A 24,755-nucleotide genomic window follows, 5' to 3' on the forward strand; every position below is an offset into this window, starting at 1 on the left:
AGACGGAAGCGGCCCTCCGCTAAGTAGCGTCGCGCTCGGTTTGTGGCGTCGGTGGGCTGAATCACGCACGTGCCTTGTGTTGGACGTTGGGAGCGGAGGGTTACTGCACGTTGCGCTCGGAAAGTGTGCTAAAAAGGTTGCGAAAGGTGTTTCTCTTTTTTCCCCCACGTCTATGACCTTCGGGGCCAGATGAGAGTCTCTCCCATTTGGGCTATTGTGTGAAGTCGGCAGCGTCGAGAGCTGTGATGGTTTGGACGGGTGAGTGGACGTGTTCACCGCCTTTTCTGCAGGAGGATGTTGGGCCGTTCGCCGTTGCTCTAAGCCCGGGTTCGATTCTATGGAATTGCTGCGCTCGGGGATGTGTTATTCTGCACCGAAGGACGCAGTCTGCACCTTATTCCCCGGCTTTATGCGTAAGCCTCGGCTTTTCTGAAATTTCGAGTGAGCTCATTGAGCCCGGAAACGCCTACTTAAAAAGCAAATTTCTTTTAAGCCTGCGGTTTAACTAGGGGAAGAAACCTGAAGAAACAGAGCAACTATTAGGACCCATCAGAAGAATCAGCTCCAAATTTTTCTTGGGATCAGGTATCCAACTCATGTCAAAACCATATGGACCCATTGCCGAATTGCAATGCTTGATCCAGTTATAATTTTTCTGTATGGCAAAATGCTTCTGCTTTTGTGCAGATTTTTTTTTTTTTAGTTCTTCATTGCATTCTTTATAGCCAGGATTTCTCAAATTTTGCAGTGTGCTGATCCCCTAGAATGATACTTTTGTGTGACTCCCTCATGAAACTACAGTAATAATTTAACTGGGGTTAGAGTTGAACAATACCCAAGTTATAATTAAATGTTAACTGAAAACGATTTTTTCTTTCTGAATGTGTCCATCCCCAGAAACAGTGGAACAACTGTTGGAAGATAACTCTGCATTCTGTTATCAATGAAACTTTTAACTTTTCAGGAATTAACAGGTATTTATGATTTGTAACTAAAGCTCCAGACTTACAGAAGAGGGGGTTGTTACTGCTGCCTTATGGCTCTTTCTTATTCTGTTCCCTTGCAAGCACTTAAAGTTGTAGTGTGCACAGAAATTGAGCAGGTGAAGATATTCATCAACTTGTAAAGGAAGAGTTAAGTAAGTTGGTGATCTCTATTACGATTCTTGAGATTCATACCCCCCCCCCTTTATTTGAAAAAGCTCTTAAAACCTGGGTTTTCTCTGTCCCAACAGGGCTAACTGATAGTGAGGTCCTCAACAGTATTCTTGGCACTGAGGGTGTATGTTTGTGCCACATTTATTTTAGATCAAATAACAGCAACTGTAGAAAATTCTAACATTGCTGTCAGCTTGTCCAGGCAAAGCAGAAGCTGGCATTTCCATCTCTCGGTATCATAAGGCTTTTGCACCCAAAGCTGGAGGAGTCCCATGACTGCATTCCTCTCAGCCCTGCCTACAAAAAGCCAATGGCCAGATTGTCCATACCTGGCATGAGTTTAATTTTAATTATTTCTAACATTTGTAAGGCTGCTCAATTAAAAATTAACCTGGGCAGTGTACAAAGTTAAACACAGATTAATTATTATTAAAAATAGAATGGCTGCAAGAGCTGTATTTACAAAAGTGATTGCTATATTGAACTTTGTTCAGCTCAATGGAGGATACACATTTAATAGAATGCAGATAGATAAGGTTTTGTGCCAAGATGCCATTGCCCGAGTTTTTTTCCCCGATTGATGAACATACTTCAAGCAAATACTTGGCTCCATCCACCCACTATTTTTATTTTCTACGAATGTTTATTGGTCCCACTGGGGCTTTTGTACAGGGAGATAATGCCATTTTCCCATGATGTTATAACTAAAAAAAAACATTGGGGGCTTGGTGGGCAGCAACAGAATCCAGGGGTATTACGTTGCTTGCCCAATGTATGGTAGCATAAATGGTATTCCTTTTGTAAATAACATTTCACACCTCTGATGGTAAATGCTGTATGAATACACACTGGCACAAAGGAGGGAAAAATTATTCCTCATCCATAATGGCTAAAATTAAAAATCCTATAAAATTCTGTTTTATAGTGTAGTCTCATTCTGAAACTGAGTTTGGGCCATGGTGCCTCAGGAGACTGAAACATTCCCACATTATTGAAATTATAGCACATGAATGCAGAGAGTTTTCTGTGTTTCGAGAATTTATAGGAATTAGCACATGCAGAATGCTGGCAATCTCAGTTTGCAACTACATCACAACTGCAATCACTCTGTACTTTTCTTGATGGCATTCAAAACATGCACCATGAATGGATGTCAAGGGGTGGGGGGGACGTTCCCAAAGGAATGCCCACTCTGGCTGGCCACTTGGATCCATTCACACCTACTTTTCAGTTTCAATCCATGAATATCAATGCAGCTTCTGTTGGCTGGCTTTCAAAGGCCACTTCCACCAGCTTCTGCCATGTGACATCCACAGGCTTCCAAAAGAAAGCTCCGCCAACTTTGGAGGGCCAACCTCTGAAGCTGGGGCACGATTTTGAATGGAGTGTGGCTGAGAGTCCAACTACATCAGATACGTTCCTGTTCAATTCTCAGTAACCTTACACTTAAAAAACAAATGCAAAACCAGCTTTTGCATAAGCCTCACTAAACTGGATTCATAGGTAACCAATTCAGACCCAGAACCAGGAAGTTCATTAAAAAATTAAGATCGTACATAGCTTTGCCAAGTGGTTATGCAGAGTTATTCAAACTCATTCACAATACTATTTTTTTCAAGACATGAGATACACATTACAATCCTAGCTGTACTTACTAGGGCTATGCAGTGCTTCAAATATGAAGGCAAAAGATGCTTTGGAGCTTGCAGGGCCCAAGAACAGCAGCTGCCTAGTACTCCTTAAAGCAGCTGCACCTTTGCAAGATTGCACAAGCCACCTTCTATAGCTGCTGCACTATCTGGGAAAAGATGTGTAGGGTAAGGAGTTGCAGACCAGTTGCTGTGATCGTGTCCTCCATATTCTTTGCTGTCAAATCTGAAGCACTGCACATCTCACTGAATACAGAGGACTGTCCACATAATGTGCATATTATTGTGCATGCCTCCCACTGAACAACTTGGCTTTACAAATAAGTTCATCTAGAACAAGACTACAAGAAAATGTGAAAAAATCAGTGGTGAAGGTGGTTTCATTTGTACAGTATTTAAACATGGATGCATCATGCTGTGAAATCTAAAGCTTATTTTTGTATTAAGTAGTGTTATGTAAGAAAAGCCTGATTTTGTTACTGATAGCAGAACATTAAGTTACTAGAACAAATTTTAAAAATGCCTTAGGTAGTTCCATACTGCTCTTTTATGTTCATGCTCAGCTTATGCATTTTAGCAGCAGAAGCAGCTTATACCTTACAACGCTAGCCAGGAATTGAAGAAATCAGTTCTCTGTTTCAGTCATTTTTAGAGATACAGTATCCCAGTGTAAAAAAGAGGTTATTGCAAAGGAAAATACACTCACCAGCTGCATAAAATGTTGAGAGTTTTATCCAAGGACCAAATGAACATCCTTTGGGGATTGCCAGTATTAATCCTCAGCCAAAACATACCAAATGAACTTTCCAGGCTTGCATAGTCCCAAGAACAACCTACTAGGAAATTATCTGGCTTAGATATAGATCTTCCAAGCAAGTGGCTCTTGAACACTCATAACTTCCAAAACACCACACAGTATTTTGTATTGCAGCCTCATTGGAAAACATTTAGCCTTACAACATTTTCAAACAGGCATAGCAACAATAAATTTATTCCTTTATGTAGTGCTTCAGTTATTTAAAGCACTTTGTATTAATTCAAGCATTATTAATTTTTCTTCCAATATTGCATTTAGTATTCAGTCTATTTGTTTTGTAATTATTCAACTGATGATATCTTGAACTCTTCTACAATTTAAGGGAATGGTCTTTTTATAGCATTACTTGCTATTTAGAGCTTGTTTTAGATTAAAACAATCCAGGTAACACAGTATTTTGTTTCATTCTTTGCCACTGTGGGAAATGGTAAAACTGGCAATATTTCCAAGGGACAGTTTTTAGGTTGCTTCAGTTATTAGAAGAATCTGCCTTTATGTTGAGGTATTCTCTCATCCCAACCTGTAATAATTCCCATATTAGTTAAAGCACTGCTAACAGGTGAAGCCTGAGAGCCTTCCTCAAAGTAGTTTAGATCTAGAGTTGTATGAACATACAGTGCATTCGGAAAGTATTCAGACCCCCTTCACTTTTTTCAATTTTGTTATGTTGCAGCCTGATACTACAATTGTTCAAATTCATTTTTTTTCTCATTAATCTACACTCAGTACCCCATAATGACAAAGTGAAAACAGAATTTTAGAAAGGTCTGTAAATTTATTAAAAAGAAAAAACTGAAATATTACATGTACTTAAGTATTCAGACCCTTTACTCAGTCCTTTGTTGAAGCACCTTTGGCAGCAGTTACAGCCTTGAGTCTTTTTCTGTATGATGCGACAAGCTTTGCACACCTGGATTGGGGGATTTTCTGCCATTCTTCTTTCCAAATCCTCTCAAGCTCAATCAGGTTGGATGGAGACCATTGGTGGACAGCCATTTTCAGGTCTCTCCAGAGATGTTCAATAGGGTTCAAGTCAGGGCTCTGGCTGGGCCACTCCAGGACATTCACAGAGTTGTCCCTAAACCATTCCTGTGTTGTCTTGGCTTGTGTGCTTAGGATTGTCATGTTGGAAGGTGAACCTTCGGCCCAGTCTGAGGTCCTGAGCACTATGGAACAGGTTTTCATTGAGGATATCTCTGTACTTTGCTCCATTCAGCTTTCCCTCAACCCTGACCAGTCTCCCAGTCCTTGCTGCTGAAAAACACCCCCACAGCATGATGCTGCCACCACCATGCTTCACTGTTGGGATGGTATTGGGCAGGTGATGAGTGATGCCTGGTTTCCTCCAGGCATAACATTTAGAATTGAGGACAAACAGTTCAATCTTGGCTTCATCAGACCAGAGAATCTTGTTCCTCCCAGTCTGAGAGTCCTTTGGGTGCTTTTTTGCAAACTCCAAGTGGGCTTTCATGTGTTTTGCACTGAAGAGAGGCTTCCATCTAGCCACTCTGCCAGAAAGCCCAGATTGGTGGAGGGCTGCAGTGACGGTTGTCCTTCTGGAACTTTGTCCCATCTCCACACAGGATCTCTGGAGCTCAGTTAGCATGACCGGGTTCTTGATCACCTCTCTTACTATGGCTCTTCTCCCCCGATTGCTGAGTTTGGCCAGGCAACCAGCTCTTGGAAGAGTCCTGGTTGTGTCAAACTTTTTCCATTTGAGAATTATGGATGCCACTGTGCTCTTGGGAACCTTCAGTGCAGCAGAAATGTTTTTGTAGCCTTCCCCAGATCCGTGTCTTGCAATAATCCTGTTTCTGAGCTCTGCAGGCAGTTCCTTTGACCTCATGGCTTTTGCTCTGACACAGTATGCATTGTCAGCTGTAAGGCCTTCTACAGAGAGGTGTGTGCCTTTCCAAATCATGTCCAATCAATTTAATTTACCACAGGTGGACTCCTATCAAGGTGTAGAAACAGCAACGATCAAGAGGCACTTGAGCTAAATTTCAAGTGTTGTTGCAAAGGGTCTGAATACTAATGCCAATGTGATATTTCAGTTTTTCTTTTTTAATAAATTTACAGACATTTCTAAAATTCTGTTTTCACTTTGTCATTATGAGGTACTGAGTGTAGATTAATGCGAAAAAAATGAATTTGAATTATTGTAGTATCAGGCTGCAACATAACAAAATTGAAAAAAGTGAAGGAGGTCTGAATACTTTCCAAATGCACTGTATATTCAACTACTCACTACTAGGAGATCTCAAACTGTCTGCTTATGTTTGATCTTCCATTGATCTAGGACTGATTTTCCCACCTTTTTCCACTGCAGTCCCTCAAAAGTCTTAACTTGCTGGATAAGATCTGTAGTGCTGCAGTGAAATGAAGAAATTGGAAAGTTATCATTATACAATTAGAGTCAGTATGTATTAGATATTAAAACCCCAATGAGCCAGAAAAAAACAGTTGCTACAAACTCAGGTGTACTACAGACAGATGGAAAATTAATAAAAGTAACTGGATTTTCTGTTTTGCCCCCTTTTAAAATGCTGTCTGAATATATTCAAATGAACAACAAATGATTCTCCTGAATCTGGATGGCTCCCACCCTACTGGTGTTTTGAAGAGTGTTGAAGACCTAGTTCCTCTCCTAGGCCTTTAGCGAGGGTGAATGCAGTCCCCCTGGATTATTTTTTCTGTTCTAGTCCAGTTCTGTCATCTTGCTATCTTCTATTTATTTTTGATTTATTTTTATGTTTTTTTACTTGTGAGCCAGCCAGAGCTGTTGGGAGTCAGGCGGCATACAAATTTAATAATAATAACAATCACCAACAAGTCTTATTACTCTGTTCTAAAAATCTTCACCCATCTTTAGTCCAAAAAAAATGCAATATTACTTGCCACTGCTTAACTTACCCATTTCAGCAGTTGCTTCTCTTTCAAGCGAGTAACTTTCATTCTTTCTCAATTTTTATTATATGGAAATAGGAAACCTTTTCGACAGAAGGCAGATCAATTTAAGTTTATAAATCCACTGATGTATATTACTGCTCTTTCTCAATATTCAGTAAAAGACTTAAGTTGAAACAGTTACTTAATCCAACAGGTTGCAACTGGATGAATAGAATTTGTTTCTTTGATTATTGTCTTATTTATATATGCAAAGCAAATATAAGGTTTGGATCAAAGTCATTATTTTTTAACTGTTTGCCATGAGCAACGCTTGTCTTCAATAATTTAGGTGTTTTTTTTTCTTTTTTGGTTGAACAGAATATTTGAACAAGAAGTTGTTCAAAATTATACAGCAATATTTCTCTAATAAGAAAAATGCTTACAAGGACTGTGCAATGATCCAGACTCTAAGGGTTACAGAGTGCTGTGGGGGCGCATGTATACAGTGGTACCTCGGGATACGAACTTAATCCGTTCCGTGACTCTGGGCGTATCCCGAGTTGGTCGTAACCCGAAGGAAATTTCCCCATAGGGTTCAATGTAAATCCGGTTAATCCGTTCCGCCCTCCGCCCGAATTTGGTCGCAACCCGAGGCAATTTCCCATAAGGTTCAATGTAATTACCGTTAATCCGTTCTGGCGTCCACGGACCACACGGAAAGCGGCCGGGCGCGGCGTGGTGTGGCGCGAAAATGGCCGGGTGCAGCGCGGCGTGAAAACGGTCCGGCGCGGCGCGAAAACGGCGCGGCGCGGCGCGAAAACGGCCCGGCCCGGCGCGGCGCGAAAACAGCCCGGCGCGGCGCGAAAACGGCCGCGGACCACGCGGCAGGGCCGGAAAAACAGCCGCGGACCACGTGGCAAGGGCGGAAAAATGGCCGCGGACCACGTGGCACGGGCAGAAAATGGCCGCGGACCACGTGGCACGGGCGGAAAATGGCTCGTACCCCGAGGCGGAGTTCGCAAACCGAGGTAAAATTTTGGGGCCAGAGCTGGTCGTAACCCGAAAAATTCGCAAGCAGAGGCGTTCGTATCCCGAGGTATCACTGTAGTACCTGTTGGCACCTTCTTAAATCAAACATGACTTTTCCAAAAGCCACATGAGCTGCTTTTTTAAGAGTTGCCCACAGGTGCTACGTCAACCCCCATGTCCTCCAAATCATCTTTTCCCCTTTGAATCTGGACTGCTGCGCAGTGCTAATACCTATTCATGCAAGGCATAAGATATTGTGAATGTGTAACCCTTTCATCCTGGCAATGGACAAGAGTCAAACTATGCTTAATGTAAACATGGCCAGTGGATAAGTATGTAATAAGTGACAAGGTAGACTTATGGATATATACAAGTTATCAAATTGTGCTAGTTTTATGAACAAATTCTTGTCTTGTTCTTCTGGAATTCACCCTTCACAACTTTTTCTACCGGTCGTTTGCAATAAGCATGACTGCCAGTTGACCATAGCTACAAGACAAAGATCAGCTAATACAAAGTCATTTTTTTCTCTCAAGTTAGAAGTTTTTATTCTTGGTAAAAATAATTTTGTTCTAGAAATAAAATTAAAATCCTTCAGGGTAACAGTCTATAAATTTGAATGTATTTACAACAGGCTTTTAGGATAATTATTTTTCTTACTGTAGGAAACAGCTATAAACAGAAGGCAGCAGATTTTCAATAGGCATATTTGAAACAGTTGTCAACTTTAATAGGGCTAGGACAATTGAAGAGGCTGACACAATCAATATTTAAGATTAAGATTATTTTATGTGAAGACAGAAATTTCTTGCCTGTTAAGATATGCTAGTATATAATAGATGAGCTTGTTTTCCCCACCACCATCACCAACTTCGTTGATTTCAAGGTGAATAAAGTAGAGATATACAATTAAGTGGCTGTTCAGAGACTTGGACTAGAAAAATGTAATTTAAAGGGGTAAACACTTAATTCAAGGTAGCTTGGTCCTAATAATATACCTGGAACTAATTCATATTAAAATTATTTGCTTTGTATGAAGCCAGTTAAATAATATTGCAGTTAAAAAGGCCTAATTACTATCTGCTTTCTGCTATAATTTGAGGATACTATAACTAGCATGATTATCCTTTGCCAGTAAATTGATAGCTCTCACTGATGAATACTCATTCAGAATTCAGAATCTGGGAATACTAGCGATCAATTTTTACATTACAGGCAGTGTAAAAAACAATTGCATGGAAGAAATATTTTGTGAATAAAGTTTTGCCTATGGAAGTTGTTTGGACAGTGGAAAAATCTATTGGATTTTACTCCTGGTTGTTAAATTCCAGATTTGGGATGTATCACAACTTTCAAAGTGAATTTTGTATTATCCTCTTCAAGTCCTTTTTGACAGCCCCCAGAGATAGAGCTGCTTTAAGGAGATACATTTCTGATAACCACATTGTTTCATAAAACAAATGATACCATTTATTAAATAGCAAACATTCAGACTGACAAGCAAATTTCATGTAAAACAACATCTATGTACATAGCAATTTAATATATATATTAATATTTTTATATATATATATATATATATATATATATATATATATATATATATATTCTCACACACATACTTTTAGAGTCTCTGGTCTGGTTTCTTACAATTTGGACAGGTTGGACTTAAAGTGTACAAGATGCAAAAGTTCCCACATCCCACCACAGCAACTTTTAGCATATTTTTTATGGAACATTTGAGGAACCCAAAAGCTTTGAATGAAGGAACTGGAGCATCTTCTGAAACAAGTTGACTGCTTCAGGCTTATAATAAATTCTTAAAAGCCTTGCTTTTTTTTTTTAAGTGAAAGAAATGAACTTTATTTACTGACGTGGTTGTGCCTGATTTGGGCACCCAAATCTCTACTTCTATTGTAATAGGCTCAGCGATTTCAACCACACAGGGTGCTGAACATAAGATGGATAGTTGAGCAGAACTTAATGGAAGAATTTTCAGTGTCATAGTTACTTCTATGTGGAAAGCAGCTTTCATGTCACTGGGCAAAAAGTAAGCTTGTAGTTGACTCGTTCACATGTCAAAACACACTTATTGGAACTTACTGTGAACTTCAAGCAGGAAGTTGGGCTTAATCTGCATTGAACTGTACACGAATTACAAAGCTCATGTGTGAAATACTATGGATGACAAAACATAGATAGGCTTCTTTTCCTTCTAAGAATCAGCACACCGTATGTCCTTAAAACATTAAGAAGCTATTCTAAATACATTCTTGCTATACAGTATTGACATATAAAGCATAGAAACAAGCAGCAGATGCATTGGGTGAGGAAAGACTATATGCGCATCATGGCACCTGTCCAGCAAGAGGCAAACCTCAAAAATGCCCTTGTCAGCACTGTTTTATGGCTGCTATCTTCAAGTTAATCCACTGTGAGGGAAATGAAGGCTTCAAATATACTTATGTATTCTGTCTCAGAAGCAACTATCAGGGATATAGCTTTCAAAAGCTGTGTCCACTCTGGACTCGCCTTGATGCACATGCAGTACATGTGATTTGGAGCACTTAGATTAATTGGGAATATCTGCACTATTGTTCCGGTTTCCATATTTGTGATGAATGATAAGCAGCACTACTCCAAGAAAAAAACAAATGGAGCCAACCGTTATATACGCTATTCCCAGAAATGGATTTTTGCCTCCCATCCATGAAATGGTGCTCAAGATCATCCGTTTCCGTCCATCAAAGCTATGCACAGGATAATCTGATGTATGTGTAGGAAAAGCATTCAGAAATATTGAAGTTGCATGATATTAAACATTGCATGAGCCTAAAGAAAAAAGATTAGTAATAAAAATGGTACAGCCAATCCATTTATTATTAAGCTATTCTGCTCCATAAAATATTGTGGGCCAAATAATGATTTATTTTTTAAAAAGCAAAGCCGAGTCTACTGGTTGCAGAAGTTTAAAAAAAGTGAAGTAACAAACAAGGATTGTTTCCATTATGTAGCTATATCCGAGTTAAGACAGCAATCACTGAATTTAAATCTAATGAAGCTTAGCATTTATTTTGAGATTTTAGGACAGAGGGGCTAGAGAATTTCCTTATGAATGAGCAACATCCAGTCTTAAACATTTTAACTAAAGAAAATCTCGACTGGCTTCTAACACAATATGGAGTTGGTCCTTGAACTAAGGATTAGCTTCTAAACACTACTTCTGCACCATTTGCCTTTTGCAATACTAATATACAAAGGAGTGTACCACTACACACACCTACCCAAATGACCTATGGCTTTCCCCAGCATTATGACTTTATTCACACATTAATGAAAAAATGTCATTGCAGTCTTCTATATATACAGATTTTCCTTGGTTGGAAATATGCATGATTCTAAAATCAGAGAGTTATCTAAACTGTTTCCATGCCACACAGCCAAACGTTACTAGGATGAAAAATACCACATTTGGGCAAATACTACCATGTGGTCCTATAGTCTTTTCCCACTCACTCTGTCCCTTTAGGTGAATGATACATAAATCCAATAAGCCCATCTGTCCTACGGTGAGACCTGCAGTTTAGTGCGAGAGCACCATCTACACATTTCTGTAGAAGGCATTGGGAAAGTAAGGGTGCTGTTGATAGCATTAAGACTGAAAATACGGAAGAATATTTAACTTCAAATACCAATTGTACATCAACATAAATGTGGGGCACCCTACTATAGTGGTTTTGTAAATTTGGTTTGGTTCTGGGTCACACCTTTAAAAGAACCGTATTGTATGATTACCCTGCAAGTTCTGCTTTGCCAAGGGTTGCCTATTTAATGACATCAATTATGCAAAGTTATCAACTCCCATCCCTTATAACTTTCAATAAAGGATACTATATTGTATTTCCAAAGAATACTTTCCAGCTGGCAGAGTAGGATGTAAGCTATCTTGCCTCTCTATAAGACGATACAGCTTACGGAATGTAGGCAGTGCTGCAGTACGCATCCATACAATAAAGTCTTCATTGATAAATCCATTGTTGTCTGGATCTGAATCTAACATATACACTGGTTTGCGCCAATTGACAGGTTTTGATGTGCCTTCAAAAAAAATGCAAACCTTGAAATTAGTCAAAATAATTTATCTTCTAAAGCATGCATCAGAAAAAGATGTTTCCGAATTTTACTATAAACATTTTTCAAATTATCCTCATCCAAATCATGTGTGACAAGTCTTCTTTCCAATATAATATCATATTTTAGAACAGAAAAAGCAATGCAGTAAATAGAGTAACTTCTTTCACAAAGCCAGAGGGCACCCTAGAGTTTTACTAAACTACCATTTTTATCAGCTCCAACCTCTTACAGCCAGTAGTGAGGGCTACTAGGTGTTATAGTTCAATATCTGGATATTATGCATGTTTATTCCTGCCCTCCTTTGGGGTCATCTTCTGCAATTTTATGTAGCAGACATGCCTGGCCAAGTCCATTTTACTCCTTCCATCAAAAACTATTGTTGACAGTTCTGTAATTACCTACTGAAAATAACAGACTGAAGAAAGAGTTATGAAATAGAATTGAGAATGTGGAGAAAGAGGAATGCATACGGCAGTCCAAGAAGAAAGTTTAAATTACTGTATTGTCTCAATAGTAAAGCAACCCCCCCAAAGTTTCACAGAACGTATATCTAGTCACACATACTTTTTTACCTACTTGCACTTTAAGATCATAAAAACACAATGAAAACAAAATTAATTTCAGCCATTTTAATGACACCATTCCAAGAAGTTCCAAATGAGAAACATTGCATGGTAAAATATGAACAATTAGCTATTGATTACATTTTTACCTTGAAAAAGTATTGTCAGATTATCTGTATCACCAGTAGGATTCCTGAACTTAACATTTTTGTCTGTCCACCAAGCAATGCCTTTTTTAATCAGAGGAATAGTTATGGACTTAGATGTATTGTGGTCAAAATGAGAAAGTGTCAATGTATCTAAAAGGAAAAATAATTAAAATCTAATCACTGTCAAAGTTTTGTTCATGTTTTATACAGTTCTGTTTTATTCAAGAGTGTAAGTACATTGGTTGTGAAATGAAATGGTAATATATTTCCAACTGATTCTGTAAACTGTGTCATAAGGCATATTGCACCTACTGAAACAAATCATCAAAGCACAGAATATACAGAAATGTGAAAACCTAGTGGTCTGTTTTTCCCTTCTTAGTGACACAAGTTTAAAATCTCAAATAAATATGAACTGCAAGTCTATTAGTCCTCCCTACACATGAATTCAGCTGCTATAAAATCACATAAACCTAGATGCGTTAGGTACTAAACCAACATCAATACTCTAGGCATCTGGCAGATAAAATTGCATAGATTCACTGGGAGATGGACTCTGACTGGGCAAAGCCTATTGAGGTAACAGAGGCATGATTTTGCGTGATTTCTTGGGACGAGTTTGGAACTGTAACTCCTAAGGAAGTGGACAGGCCTTCTGGAAAGTGACCTGTGTTGACCCAGACAGTAATACTGGCTTCATTGAGGGAGGGGGTGGTTCCATCAGCCTTCAGTTTGATGAAATTAGCTTACCAGTTATAAGGATGGATATTGGGAGCTGTCTTATACCAAGTCTGGCAACTGGCCTGTCTAGCTTAACACCCTCTGCATTGAATGAGCATAGTGATGGTATAGGGAGGAGCTGTATGGATTTCATGCTCATCCTACTGTTTTTATTGAAACATAACACAATTTGGAAGTACAATGCTGTGTCAAAATATATTTTAAAAAATAACATACCATTGAACATGCTGTTGGCAATAGCTCCACAAGGAGCAATAGGTTTATTCTCACTTGTATGGTAAGGTTCACACTCCTTACTAGGTTTCTGAGTGATTAAAAAAAGAAAGTCAATTTTGGTATCATGAAAGGAAAGCTACTCAGAATTTAAATCACCACATTAAGTCTGGGTAAGGGGCAAGAATACTTCTTGTAATCATGTTACGAGACAGAATTTATACAAAGCATATCCTTTCTATGAACCTATTCCCACAACATGCTTAACTGAGCCAATGGAGAAGAGTTGTTGGAACACTAACAGGGATGAATTGATTTAGTTTAAGAGAGAGGGAGTGAGTTACATTTATCCCCAAACAGACTTGGCCATACACAGGATTATCCAGTATTAACTCCATCCAGTCAGTTGGCTTATGTTAGAACATCTAAACCCATCCAGTTGATCCATTTACAGACTTAGTCATCCATGAAAAAACATGTTAGAGGAACAAGGTCTTCAAGATTCAAAGGCCTGTTACAACCAAATACAGTGTAAGTAAAAAGTACTGAACAGGAGAATTAATATGTTTCTAATATGTGATTAGGAATAAAACTATTTAAAAAGATGGAATAAGACAGATTGGAAAAGAATAACCCTGGATATTCTGAGCTTCATAGGGATTGTCACTAAATCTACATTTTGCCACTGATCAGTGGGTAATGGTTGTTTTACAATAATTTCTTACAGTAAGCCTGGAACAGAAGTGTTTTACTGGCTTCATCCTACACTACAGGATGACATTATGCAAATGCATTGGTTTTCACTGTTCATAATATTAATTTTTAAATTGATAACTAGTGCAACTTAATTCTTGCTCTTACTATGATACATAGAACTACTTTTGATTAAATTCCAGGAAAAAAAATTCCTCTTCCCAAAGTATTTTCTGCTGCAGCAATCCATTACTAATAATGAAGGATATCTGTATTAGAACATACATCCATAATAAGAAACAGTATTTCTGTCTCCTCTAATAGGAATTTATTTAATTGAACATTCACATCCCTTGTGATAAAACAAAAGTTAAGTGATTTGACAAACAAAATGTTTGAAACATAGACAGTACACAGAAATAAAATAATCCATTTCAAGCTACGTTCAATTTTATACTAACAGACTTCTCTTCCTCAGCAAGGCTTCTTCCACTTACTGCATCCTTTTATGCATATCCCAGACCTTCTCTGGAAGATCCCAACATTTTCCAGAGTGTATCTAGGATGTGTAGGAGGAAGAGAATTATATTCTGTTGGTGGATGTAGTTCCACCAATGGATGGACATCACTGGGTACAACTGAGGGAATCTTTAAAACATTGTGAACACTTTTATAAAAACTTTCATTAACCTTTTTATAAAAGATCAGGCACTTAGCTTTCTTCTAATGCCCCAAATAAATGACAACTTATAATTACAATCCACATTAGTTCATGGTAGTAAGAATTAAGTTCAAGCATTCCTGAAGACTAACTTGTAACTAGACTGTTTTTCAAAACAAAAATGGATTCTAAGGAAGTACACCCAAGTACTGGATGGTTACTGTTCCTACAAAAATAGTACAGGTAGTCCTCGCTTACCAACTATTCATTCAGCAACTGTTTGAAGTTAGGATGGTGCTGAATAAGGAGACTTATGACCAGTCTTCGAAGTTGCGGCAGTTGCAACGTCCCCACAGGCATGTGATCACCATTTGTGACCTACACAGCCAGTTTCCAACAAGCAAAGTCAATGGGGAAGTTGGCAGGAAGTTGCAAGTCATGGTCATGTGATGTTCCACTTAACAGCCCACAGCAATTTGCACAACGATCCCTGCTAGAACTGAAACTGCCGTCGTAAGTCAGTCACAGTCAATTGATTTTTCACTTCATGACTGCGTCGCTTAGTGATGGAGTTGCCAGTCCCAATCACAGTCAGTCAGTGAGAACTACCTGTATCTGGTAACTTGGCTGTCTTAAAAGCTTCCTCAGTTGTAAAATTAACACACAAGACTGGGTTGTGAGTGGAACCTGATGTTTCCAGCAGTTCTCTGCCTCTTCATAAACTGTCTTTGTAGAGTTGGAAAAATTGGAGACATTGTCTGATTTTAGGCTTTGGTTCCTTTCAAAAGCCTGTTACAATTCATGTGAAATTAAGGGGGTCCAAAACTTCTCCAGAGGGGTTCAGTAAGAGGGGCTGCTATTGAGCTCTATTCGATTCACAATTCATTATTGGGTTTACAGTAATGAAGAACCTACTTAGATGTATAATTTGAGCACTATATGATGCACACACACACACACTATATGATAGAAGAACAAATAAAAAAATCAATAAAATAAATATTTAGAACAGAGGGAAGGATATGAGAAGACAGTGTAGAAATCTCTCTCTCTCTCTCTCTCACACACACACACAGAAGCCCATGAAATATCCATATTTAAAAACACATTTTACTTTAATATTTTTGGAAAATCATGATTGACACATGCAAAAAATTTTACTTACATACAAAGAAGCGTTATTTCCATTTAGCTGGCTATCATCCCGAGACTTTACATATCGGCGGTGGTTTTGGTAAAAGTTGGACAATCCATAGTACATAAACACATTGCCCTAGAATAGTAAGTTAAGATAGTTCACGGACTACAACATTCACATAGTTAGGTAGAGCAGTATTTGTACTAAAAAAAAGTTTTCAGAATTCATGTCTTATTCATTCATCTCCATAGGTTTTTTAAGCCTGTTGCTCAACTTAAAACTCTGGCTTTACTGATAACAGGAGAGCAGTAAGCTGTAGAACCTGTACCCACCAGGGAAAAGGTTGTGTGGACAGACAGAATTTAATACAAAATATACAAAGCAGGATTTTCTGGTAAGTTTTGAGGTCTTCTATCCAGGTACCTTCTTCTGTGTTGGCCACTACCCATACAAATACAGGGATAAGAAAAATCATAAAGCTATCCTATTTTAAATAGTGTCTAAATTCCATTGATGCTAAACATTATGGCTGTGCAAATCCTTTGAAAGAGATGCTTTTAATGTAAACAAACATAAATGAAGTATTTCTTTCTGAATTGTCACCTCTTTCACAAGGCATGCATGGATGCCTTGGAACCTACTTCTGGCTGTCTCTGCAGGCGTGTTTGCAGACAAAACAACTCTACTTTGCTGGAAAGAAAGCAAAGCAACAGTGCAAGCGCATGATTTAATATTACTCTAAACCTGATTTTTATTACAATAAATTAACAAATCAGAAAACGAGTTAATGTAAGTTCAGTGCACAGGATTTGCTGAGGAAGGAAAGAAAGAAACCATTATAAAAAATCTCTTTCCACACTCTTATTAGGGTCAACTAAAATGACACAGAAGTATCACACACCCATTGAGTTTAAATTCAATTGTTTAATTAATTTATGTTGCTTGTAAGCTGCCCACTCCTGTAGACATTAGATTTATTATGAAGGCATTCCACTTTGGAGCTACACACGAGAACAGAAGAGGGATCATTTTCCTTCAGCCATATATTTACAGTCATATGAAAAAGTAAGTAGGTTTTTTTTCTTTTTTACTATATGTGGACATATGAATATTTTATCTTCATTCAAACAGTATATAAAGGTGATGTAGTTGAACAAAAAAGCTATGAAAAATTGATCTTGCAATCATTTATTCAAGAAAAACATTAACAGATATGCCAGTTCCTTCTGTGGGAAAAGTAAGTACACCCTTTGTCTCCCCTTTGGCAGAAATAACCTCAAGTAGGCATTTCTTATAACTGTCTACCAGTCTCTGATATCGACTGGGAGGATTTTTTTCCCTACTCTTTCATGCAGAATTCTTTCAGCTATGTGATGTTTGAGGGGTTTCTTTCATGCACAGACCATTCCAAATCACCCCACAGCGTCTCAATGGGATTTAGACCCAGGATTTGACTTGGCCATTCCAGAACCCTCCATTTCTTTTTTTTCCCAGCCATTCCTTGGTGGATTTGCTGAAATGTTCAAGGTCATTGTCATATTGCAAGGTCCAATTTCAGTTGGGCTTGAGACTTCTGACCAATGGTCTCACATTATCCTCAAGTACCCTCTAGTACAATGAAAAATTCATAGTGGTTTCTATGATAGTGAGCTGCTCAGGCCCTGATACAGTAAAACAGAACATTTCCACCACCATGCTTTACAGTTGGTATCAGGTTCTTCCGGTGAAACGCTGGCTTTGATTTTTACCAAACAGGTCTTCTAGTACTGTGGCCAAATAATTCTTTCATTGCGTCATCTGTCCAGAGCAAATTTTTCCAGAAATCCCGGTCTTTGCCTAGATGTTCATGAGCAAACTTTAGTCTTGCCCTGATGTTCTTTCTGGACAGCAAAGATTTCCTCCCAGGTAGATCTAATTTGTGCAGCTTCTTTCTAATGATAGAGTCATATACTTTGACATCAATAGTGGCAAGAGCTACCTGTAAGTCACGTGAAGAAATTCTAGGGTTCTTAGAGACTTCTTTCAGCATCTTGTGTCCTGCTCTCAGGTTGAGCTTGCTGGGATGGCTTGCCCTGGGCAAACTGGTAGTTGTTTGAAATTGTCTCCACTTGTAGATGATCTTCTGGACAGTGGAATGACTGATGCCCAGTTGTTTGGTGATCTTTTAAAATCCTCTTCCAGACTCAGACATCTAGAACCTTCTTTCTGAAGGCCTCAGAGAGCTCTTTCAATCTAGGCAGGGTGATACCACATGCTTCAACAAAGAGCAAATTAAACTAAATGTCTGAGGTTTAAGTAAGACAGTCTCCTCCCAGATCCTCTCTAAAGATTTTCTAATCATTTGCACCTGATTCTAATTTTAGGCAATTGAGGTAGTGATAAACGTAGGGGTGTAGTTACTTTTTCCGTATATGAAATTTGCATTTATTTGTCTTTAAATCACACAATGGACTACAAAATGTAAATGGTGCATGTTATTGATATTGTTATATTATATCCCCTTTATCTCTCAATATTGTTAAAATGAAGATCAAATATCTGTATGTTGAAATATGTTGAAAAAGTCAAAAAAATTCAATGGGGTGTACTTACTTTTTCATATGACTGTATGCATTTACTTTATGTATACACCTCCACATTCCATGTGGGCTCATGGCAGTGGTTAGTCATTACTTTGAGGGGTTTTTTGCCCTTGGCTGTCATTTTATTTTCTTTGGATTACATGTTGTATATTTTTTACAGTCATTTATATTGTTGCTTTAATCCTAAATTCTGTTCACTGCCCAAAGTTGCTTTGGTGAGAGGGGTAGCCATATAAATTGAAATAAACAGCAGTGTACAATAAAAAAACAAAATAATTATAATAGTAATACAGAAATAATCCTTAAAATTACCTCTCATAAATTACTATCATCAAAATAATAAAAAGTGTACTAATGACTGATCTTAACTGAATGCTCTCTTGAAAGTTCAGTTTTTAAGGTTTATCTAAAGGTCAGGAGCAATACAGCCATTCAGAGTTCTTATAAGGTTCTACCATACAGTAGGTGCCAGTGCTGAAAAACTAGGTGATCTTGCATTCTTTGATCTCACATGAGGAAGTATCCCAATCTGAGACATGCGCACTGGATAGACAGGATCCACTTAAAGTAGACAGTCCTTACAGGTGTACAGCTTTCAAGGTCAAAACCAGCACTTTGAATTATACCAGACATCCTGCTAGTATGCAAATTCCAAAGCACTGGAGTTATGTACAAACAGTGCCAACAAGTAGGTTGCTGGATTTTGGACCAACTGCAGCTTCTAAGAAGTTTTCAAAGGCAGTCTCATATAAAGTGCATTTCAATAATATTACCAGGAGATGTCAAGATGCAACTGTTACCAGGGTTTCTTTCTCCAGGAAAGGGTGCAAGTAGCATACTAGACAAAGATATACAGACAGACAGACAGACAGACTGTAATATACCTCAAAAGACTGATCCAGTGTGAAGTTAATGACGCAGTGGCAGGGTGGGTCATTCCAAGATACATTTAAACATTTATTGCAGGGACTATTTGGGTCTATTCCCGTATAGTCAATCTGTAAAAGAAAAAAGAAAAAAAGGAAGATAGAAATAAGGGGGAGGGGAAGAAAGAAACATAAGTATAAAATAAACATCAAAACCAACTTATGTATGTACATATCTGAGTCACTGCTAACACCAGAGTTCCTACAGTGTTCCTGGGGTAATACCTAATGGTAGTACCTAGTGGGTTAAACCTCACTACTGTTAGAAAAGAGGACTGTAAGCAAAACCTTGCATATTTAGACCCCATAGGCAGTACTCTAAACTCCAGTTAGTCATGTTAAAAAATATATATGTAGCATATATATACTGTGGACTGAATGATAATGAAGTTTGTATAAATATGTTCAGGATTCCTCTTAGGCTATTCAGAATACAACATAGATTTGTAACTGTCCAAGACTGATCCATGCATTCCAGTACCCACTTAAAATGATAGTATCCTAGGAACAATATGAGCTAAATGAAGCAATCATATTCAAATTTTGCTTCATTACTGACATAGTGTCACTAATTCACATTCATTTTATTACAATAGTAGTAATTAGGGTTAAAGAGCCAACAGGTGCTACTGGGAAATAAGGAAAAGCACACTTAAGCTTTACTAAGATTAAGAGAAGAACAAGCACTAGTAAATCAATGTTACCTCTCAATCTCTTTTTAGTACAGTAACAGTAATGGAGCAAATTTCTCTGCATTGACAGTTTAAGAAATGAGCTTTTTGTTCTTAGACATGAAAAAAGCTGTTTATTTTTAGAAAATGATTAATAGAACAGAGTGTGCCAAGAAGAAACACAATGCATCTCAAACTGGCCTTTGGAATTCTGAAAGTATTCAAAGATTTACACCGAAAAAGAACTATTTCTTTAATTGGATGCTATCATCGAACACTTGCTCAATATCACTATTATTTTATAGGGCTACACGAAGCCTTCAAAGAGGTATTTCACAATACATGGGAGCACTAACAAAGCACTTCTATGCATGTTCTCTGCAAGCTCATATTTGCTGCTCTGCAGTATTTCTGCACACACAACCATTTTACTGGCAATCCCATGTCATGCTAAGACCTGCAAAAGATGCAGCTGTTTTAATGCTTTGAGCAGAGATGTTTAGTTTGCACTAATGTATTTTGTGAAAGTTACCATTCCATATTCTATTTGAAATCTGGTGAAAAATCAACCTATTTTTAAAGTTTCTTCAGAATACATACATGTACCCATACTGTCTGAGGCAGTAAAGTTGCATCTGTATATTAAATCTCTACATTAGCACTAGAGCATCCCAGTCAAACAATACTGACAAATAATAAATAATATAAGCCAGCTTTGGTTAGATAGAAAAGGTAATATACTATCTCTGAAAAATCCTTCACACTACACCTGAAAGCCTACTTTATATATTAAAAAAAAAAAACAGGAAACAATTCCTAACTCATTCTTGTTGACATGGTAAAACAGTTGTTTTCCATTTTTTTAGTGATTAATTTAGCTTTAAGAATCTTGCTTCTGCTTTATGTTTTGTTTTTGGGGTTTTTTTGCAACTCAAGTTCCCTTTCATAGTTAAAACATAATATGTGTTTGTGGTAAAGCCGCTTCCTCTCAGCAAGACGAGAGAAGAATACAGATAAAAGAAATAGTAAAGATAATTAAAAACTTCAAAATCAATAGCCACTGGAAAATGGGAAGCAAGTCACTGACTGGAATGAAATTTCTCCCACAATTTAACACACTGCTGTCCATCTGATGCCTTCAGAACTATCAGACTGAAATACCACTGGAATAAAAATGAGTGATTGTACAGAATAACATATGGTACTGACAAATACATTCTCCTTCCATAGGTACACACTGTTCAAACACAGCTCAGACAACATCAACATCTTGAACAATTTGTCTCTCAAAAATATAGGTGCAGAAAAAAAAACCCCTCAGATGATCTAGCATACAACTGCTAATCACCACAAACATAGCACTGTTTTCTGTCATCTGTTAATAATTACTCATAAGATCTAAACAGCAGGGTTCTGATGAGCTTATTCCATTCTGTTCATGTATCAGATTTCTATTATGTAAAGGATTGGAAGACATATTATATGAGACTTTAATTTCTTTCCTTCTTGATTCCCATCTAAAATAGTGTCTGAGGTGACCCTTGAAAATGGCTTTACCTTCTCTTAATTTTATTTCTGAATTTGTTCAGCTTGCTGTATGAAAGGATATCCAATAGCAATCCACTATATTCCCAAAGGCTTTACTTCATGATCGCCAATTTCTTTGCACTATTAATTTCACCCAATTCATCCTCTCTTCCCTCTTATATCCTATTTTGTTCTTTAGTAATAAAAACCTAAAGCTGAATTTGCTCACTTGTTTTTACCATCTTTTTATTTCTAAATATATTCTTTACCTCTTCATATTCATAAACATCTTTAATATTTCTTGCTGGCTTAAACTCCACATCCTCTCAAATAGCAATCGATTTTTACCTATGACAGCTTGCTAAATCAGCATTTTAAAAATATAAATGGAAAAAATCATAAAATTCATAAACCTAAAATTAAAAACAATGCTATAAGCACTGAAAACAGTAGAATAAAATAATACAATAGCAATAAGTGTCCATACACATAACAGTTTAAATGGGTCATAGCCCCTGGAATTCATGCAAGGTACAACATGCTCCATCAAGAAAACACACATCTTCATAATTGGAGACATGGTGGGTAGTCAGTTGTATAAAAGAAAATTTTAAGATGATGAACCTGCTAAATGACAAATAGTACTTAGTACTGCTTTAATGGTATGCCAGTGTGTTCTAAAACTGTTTAAATTGCCATCATATTTGTGAATAAGCTGTACTGAATACAATGTTCTGTACATTATTAATCATCAAAATCTCAACACTGTATAAAACACACAAGACCTGTCATAAGTACCTTTGTCATGATTGCAATTATTACCAACATGCCATTGCCACAGCAACTGATTTCTTTTCCTCACCATCCTGATTCTTTATTTTGATTTATTAACCAAGATTAGAGCCAGTTTGGTGTAGTGGTTTGCACCAGGTTGGAAACTGGGATACTGTGAGTTCTAGTCCTGCCTGAGGCACAAAGCCAGCTGGATGACTGACCTTGGACCAATCACTCTCTTTCAGCTGGAGGAGGAAGGCAATGGCAAACCACTTCCAAAAAATATTGCCAAGAAAACTGCAGGGACTTGTCCAGGAAGTTGCCAGGAGTCAAAAACTGACTCAAAGGCAAAAAAAGCAACAACAACCCAAAATTAAGCTAGAATTTGAAGTACACAATGGGAAGAGATAAGGAGAAGAGCAAGAGAGTAGCATAAAGCTATAACTACATAAATTGTCACTGGAAAATTATCTAAGTGCAGCCATTCAGTCTCACACTATAAAGACCAAACAGTGAACGGTTTGCTTTTATTACTAACATATAATGCTGCAGCTTCACATATGCTGTTTTCCAATACAATAAACATTCAAAACACATAATTCTGCTTCCGTGCATTTTGTTAATTTCGCCCAACCCAGTTTTATAAAAATAAACTTGCTTTCCCTTGCTTTCTTTTTTGAAAAAAACCCCAACAAACTTTTACCCAGTTGGACCCTCTAAAACATCTCATAGTCTCTAGAGCACAGTTCCCCAAAGTGGTCACTATTGACCCCTAAGGGCCAATGGGATTATCCACTATTATTATTAGTAGTAGTACTATTAGTTAATAATTTATTAAACTATTTTCATATAATAAATGTTTGGGGGTCGCTGAACAGTCTGAAACTTCATGAAGGGGTCAATGAGCTGAAGAATTTGGGGACCCCTGGTCTAGAGTGCTGTTTTTAGCAATCACGTGCTACAGTAAACACTCATGGTTTCCACACGCATGCTGCTCCTACAGCTTTCTGAAGGCCTTCCCATCCCAAGCCGCGAACGGTCTATTACACCAACAGCAGGTATTCAGTTATGCTGGAGCTTCCCTGTTCCACAGGAAGTCGTATCACCTGACAGCTCCCAGGCACGCACACACCTACACTTGTCACACCACCGACACCACCGCACAAGACTTCACAAAGGCAGGATTAATACAGGCTCAGCCCGCACGGGGAATTTTCGAGAGGCCCGTTCCTTCGGGGTTGACACACGCAGCCACCCGTTCCAGTGCTAGGTTAGCACCCATGCGCGTGAGGGGCCCTGCGCGTGTCCTGCCGTTCCCGCAAAGAAGAGCTCTTTCCCGGCGCCCTCAGGAAGCAACCCCGGGCGACCGAAAGGGGGGAACTCAGCCCCCAGCCCCGGGCGTCCGCGGCGCCGAGTCCTACGTCATCCCCCTCGGTACGTCCCCGTTTCCAAGGCACTCCAGCAGGCGAGCCCGGGGCGGCCAACGCAGACCGGGCAGGTTGGGCCTCTCGGCCCCCGGATTAACCCGTGGGGGCCCCGCGCCGCCGCAGCCTCCACCCTCGGCGTCCGCCGTCCTCCGAGGTCTCACCTCGTACTCGCGGATGTTGTTGGAGGTGACGAAGATGCCGATGCCGATGGGGATAAAGATGAGGCCGATGACGAAGAAAGCCGGCAGGACAGTTCCGGCGGTGAGAATGGGTTGCCAGGCCGGCAGGCGCTGCTGCTTGAACGCCGTGTTGTCGGGCTTGCGACTCTTGGTGGCGGTTCCGCCGGACGCCCCGCCGGACGCCCCAAGGCCGCTGCCTCCCGGCTGCCCGTCCGCCTTGGCGTTGTAGTTCATCGCCATGGGCCCTCTGCCGTCTGGAAACGGCCCGGAAAAGACGAGAGGAGAGGAGAGGAGAGGAGAGGAGAGGAGGCAGAAGCGGCGGCGACAGACAACTACCGACCTTCGTTCCTTAGTGTAAGACTGACAACCACGCCTGCGCAAGCACTCCGATATAAATAAAGGAAACAGAGCGCTTTTCCGGGCTCTCCCCACCCGCGGTCCAGCACCTCACCGGTATGCGCATGCGCCAGGCGATAACTTGACCTTGGGTGAAGACCGATTTCGCGACTACAATAGATTCCGGCCCCTCCTCAATCGGTTCAAAGAACCAATGGGAGGAAGCTCTCAGGTAGAATTTCTAAAAGTACGCATGCGCAGCGAGAGGCAGGAAAAGAATGGAGCGGTTTTGTCACGCTTAACGAAACTGTTGTAGAACGTTGGTGACATTGTCGATGCGTATGCAGAGCTGAATCAGAAGCGTCTGTTATTAGTAGAAAAATTACTATTATTGTTATTGTTGTACAATTAAGGTGACTTCAATGTAATTATGGGAATCTCGTGTATACTGTATTCAAAAGCAGATATGTTCAATGTATTTAGATAGCACGATGAAGATG

The 24,755-nt window shown here is 38.9% G+C and overlaps 1 protein-coding gene across 1 annotated transcript; it reads right to left on the minus strand.

Annotated features, from left to right (window-relative positions):
* Positions 1-9,134: 9,134 nt before the first annotated feature.
* CDC50A (cell division cycle 50 P4-ATPase accessory subunit A) lies at positions 9,135-24,396 on the minus strand. Its single transcript, XM_007426958.4, has 7 exons — positions 23,902-24,396; positions 19,300-19,413; positions 15,861-15,968; positions 13,345-13,432; positions 12,388-12,537; positions 11,433-11,639; positions 9,135-10,307 (listed from the first exon to the last, which is right to left on the minus strand). The coding sequence occupies exons 1-7, from the start codon at positions 24,157-24,159 to the stop codon at positions 10,114-10,116; spliced, it is 1,119 nt and encodes a 372-aa protein (XP_007427020.1). The 5' UTR covers positions 24,160-24,396; the 3' UTR covers positions 9,135-10,113.
* Positions 24,397-24,755: the final 359 nt, after the last annotated feature.

This window comes from Python bivittatus, unplaced genomic scaffold (assembly GCF_059951505.1).
Source record: "Python bivittatus isolate LINGU-HERP-01145 unplaced genomic scaffold, Pbiv_v1 ctg000020_np1212, whole genome shotgun sequence".
Classification (NCBI taxonomy): domain Eukaryota; kingdom Metazoa; phylum Chordata; class Lepidosauria; order Squamata; family Pythonidae; genus Python; species Python bivittatus.